The sequence below is a fragment of the Ipomoea nil genome, unplaced genomic scaffold (assembly GCF_001879475.1).
Source record: "Ipomoea nil cultivar Tokyo-kokei standard unplaced genomic scaffold, Asagao_1.1 scaffold1562, whole genome shotgun sequence".
Lineage (NCBI taxonomy): Eukaryota > Viridiplantae > Streptophyta > Magnoliopsida > Solanales > Convolvulaceae > Ipomoea > Ipomoea nil.
The window spans coordinates 2,165,674-2,169,450 of record NW_017617990.1 but is presented as its reverse complement, the minus strand read 5'-3'; the positions used below and the strand labels follow the sequence as shown (position 1 = coordinate 2,169,450).

The 3,777-nt window shown below is 41.3% G+C and overlaps 1 protein-coding gene and 1 long non-coding RNA gene across 2 annotated transcripts; one reads left to right on the top strand and one right to left on the bottom strand.

Annotated features, from left to right (window-relative positions):
* Positions 1-429: 429 nt before the first annotated feature.
* LOC109189742 lies at positions 430-821 on the bottom strand. The gene is made up of 3 exons (XR_002055623.1): positions 788-821; positions 618-685; positions 430-451 (listed from the first exon to the last, which is right to left on the bottom strand). It is a non-coding gene; the product is annotated as an uncharacterized LOC109189742 (long non-coding RNA).
* A 1,055-nt stretch (positions 822-1,876) lies between these two features.
* On the top strand, positions 1,877-2,610 carry LOC109189736 (auxin-responsive protein SAUR36-like). The gene has a single exon (XM_019340344.1). It carries the CDS (start codon positions 1,961-1,963, stop codon positions 2,402-2,404), a length of 444 nt encoding a protein of 147 aa, XP_019195889.1. The 5' UTR covers positions 1,877-1,960; the 3' UTR covers positions 2,405-2,610.
* The last annotated feature ends 1,167 nt before the right edge of the window (positions 2,611-3,777 follow it).

The window sequence follows — 3,777 nt, the reverse complement described above, 5'->3', positions numbered from 1 at the left end:
AAACAGGTCACAAAGATAACAATTCCTCATATACAGTGCATAGCAAAATATATACTCTGTGTAGTATTTCATCACAATTTCCTTCATAACATACTCATTTTAGATCCAAATTCAACGAAATCAAAGCCAAAACGTGCGTCGAGACGGTCCCGAAGAGCCGAGCCACAAGGGCCGTAACACTAGGCCAGAAACGACACGTAGCTGAGCCACAAGGGCCCGACCACTGCACAGATTCTTCTCAGAATCAAAGTCAGGGACCTGGGGCGAGACTCCTCATGGTCCGCCCCTTGTATCCCGTCACTTCACCGGGACAAGGCGACGGCCCTCCTCTAGGGCCGTGCCCTAGTCCCGTGCAAGCACGGATCTAGCCGGCGGCCCTCCAGATGGGCCGTGGCTAGGGCCGTGACTCCGATATGATGCACACTGTGTTGTGCACCAGAAGGTTTTTCATCTGCAAAATCCAATCCAAACAAGTCCAAAACAATCTCAACAACTCACAAACAAATACTAAATCACTTCTAAGCATAAACACAACAAAATCTTAGTTTCTACTCATTTCTACTCAATGCTAAGGCTTCACAGAGCCAAATTTTAAAGAAAAATCCATGGGGTTATACCTCTTGTAGACTTTCTTCTAGCTTGGATCTCTTTTTCCTCTCTATCTAGCTTGAGCCTTCTTCACCACCTATACTTCCCAAACACCATACAACCTTAGCCTAGAACCTCAAAGATTAAAAGGAACTAGAAGAGAAATGAAGGCTTGGATTGAAGAAGGAGATGAGCTTACTATGATGTTGTTTTCTCCCTTTCTCTTGACAGACAAATTGTGTTGAGAGGCAAAGAAAGAGATCAGGGAATCAAGATGGAATAATGGAGTTTATATAGGGTCCAAAACCCTAGGTAGAAGGCCAATGATTGGTTGAGGGCAAAATGGTAATTTGGAGTAGTTCTAGCCAAGATCAAACAAGGATAAAGTTTTTTGTGGTCCACCTTGCAACATGAACCATAGACTAGAAATGCTATTTTAAATACTTTGGGGTTGAAAATGAATTTTCTCAAAAAGCTATTTAGATGAATCCTTGTTTAAAATCTTTTTGAATACTCCCGGTCTCACTCAGAATAAATCTCGATTAAAATCCTGGTACGCGAAGTACCCGAAAATTTAGGAATTTTCGAAATAGAATAAATTTTGGTGTCGAATTGATTTAAAATGTGATGAAAATATTTTATTCAACACCGATTGATGGCAAAAATTTTTAATAGAGTGAAAAAAGGCTATTTTGGGATTTCTTAATACCGAATTTATAAAATGAAATTTTAGATTATTACAGAAGAAATCATACACTTAATAAAGATAGAATCGTAGTTACTATATATATCTATTATAGGCTCCGTTATACTGAACATAGAGTTGTTATACTTACTAACATAAATACTAGATCCCTGTAACAGACAGAAAACACATTCAAAAACTTGTACTCAGAACTATCAGTCCTAGTTCATTGTGATGACTTGTTGTTTCTCCCAATTCATTGTATTCATAATTACTATCCCAATAAACATTATTATCGTGAATACCAATTAATGCTATGATTCAACAATAAAATGTTGAAATTGACTCACGACGCATTTGTCCAACAATCCACATTACCAAAGTTATGTACCCCAAACCAAATGTATTGGCTATTTAAAAATGTCTAAATTATTCTCATTTTTAAATAATTTTTGTGCACAAGTAGTAAAAGATTGTGATATAAATTATGAGTAATTGAGAATATGAAGGGTCTAAGTGGAATGTTTTAAAACTAGGGGGCTTAAATGAAATACTCCCTTTTAAAAATACCCAAATTGCTGAGTATACTAGCTTACTTCGATACTCTTCTTCTTCACCACTATAAAGAGATTTCAACATTTCTTCGTGTTTTTGAATTCTTTGATTCTGAGCTGTGAATGCGTGAGCATGAGGAAAATGAAAGGCATCAGGCTTGGCCGGAGGCTGGTGAGAGTTTTCCGGCGGCTGAAACCTCCCAGCTCCGTCGTCGCCGGAGCGGTTTCGAAGCTGGGGCGTTTGATGAAGCAAGGTGCGTCATGCCTGCGATTAAAGAGGGGCGATCCGGGTTATATCCGGGTTGGACAAGACCCGGCTGAGCCGCAAAAGGTTAGAGTGCCGAAGGGACACCTGGCGGTGTACGTCGGAGAGCGGGAGGATTTCGCGCGCAGAGTGACGGTGCCGGTGATATACTTCAACCACCCGCTGTTCGTGAATTTGTTGAGGGAGGCGGAGACGGTTTTCGGGTTCGATCACCCCGGCGGGATCCAGATTCCTTGTCGGATATCCGAGTTTGAGAGCGTGCAAGTTGCAATCAAAAATCGCCGCCGGCGGGGGCGCGGTGGTGAAGACTGACACTTAAGGCGGAGATGGCTTTGATTAATGAATTAATACTGTCTCGTTGGCCCCAAGAAAAGGCGGGAAACGATTTTATTGTATTTTATTTATGTGTTTTTTTTCCGGTTCTTTTTGTTATAAGGATCCGAATGGTATATTGACCAATGGTACTAATTTTTGGTACACTATATTTGTAAAATGGTTGTCATTCCTAAACTCAAATTGGAATATATTTAAAATTGTCCAAACCTTACTCATACTACTCGTTCAGTTGTCCAAAATCACACTATCAATATTTAATATATTTGATATTTTATACATATATATTTTGATACTGGGTGAAATTTTATTGTTTATGTGAAACACATCTTATTAAAGTTTGTATTTTCATTGCTTACTTGAAACACATCTTAGACAGGGTAACCACAACAATGGTTTTTCTTAGTTTTTTTGAAGAAAAAAATCACAAGAACAAGATTTTTACAGAGATGGAAAACATGATTTTCTCTTAGTTTATTTCCCTGCAAATCGAAATTTCCATGTAAATTGTGCGTTCTGCGCACTGTCGCGCCTAGCATGGTGCGTGCAGTACATGTGTTATGCTTGGTGCGTAAAAAATGTCTTCTCTTTTTCAACTTTTTTTAGGTCTTCTCTTTTTCATTTTTTTTCTTTTCTTGTTCTCTTCTCTTTCTTTCCCCTAGTTGGCCCCGGTAAAAAACCACCACAATTGAGGTTTTTCTTATTAATGTTTAAGAGATGTTGTTGTTTAGGAGGTGGTAGGGAATATCCCGACCGACTTAGCTTCACCACGACCGAGGAGCCTTTTGTCTCTTTCTCCTTGTCTTTGCAGGTAACAGGTCGGGCTCCACGAGAAGAACCCGGTCGTAGACCGACCGGAGTTGCCCGAGCGACGGTGTCGACCACCGAGCGGTAGCCCTTTGGCGAAAGAGCTGACGAAGGGCACGTGGCGGCTCTTTACATCGACAGACAGGGCACCCGGGAGGATGACACGTGGTGGCTACGTGGAGGACATGCCGAACGGCTGGAATCCTGTCCCCGGCATAGCGGCTATAAATACCCACAGTAGCTACAGTGTAAGGGACTTTTGGACGATCGATAGGTTGTTACTAGAGAATCCCGACCGCACTCAGTCGGTACTCAGACCAGTCAAGTAGATTGTACTTAGGGCCTTTACCGTGATCAATAAAGATTTTACTTGCTTTAATTGGTCTCGTGATATTTTATATTGCTTACGTAGAATTAGCAGTATCATTTTGGCGCCGTCCGTGGGGACCCGTGCAAGAAACCAACGTCTTGACGAGCACCCGATCATCATATCGACATGTATCCGTGGGCACACAACAACTTCGCCGACGACCAGGCGGATGCGA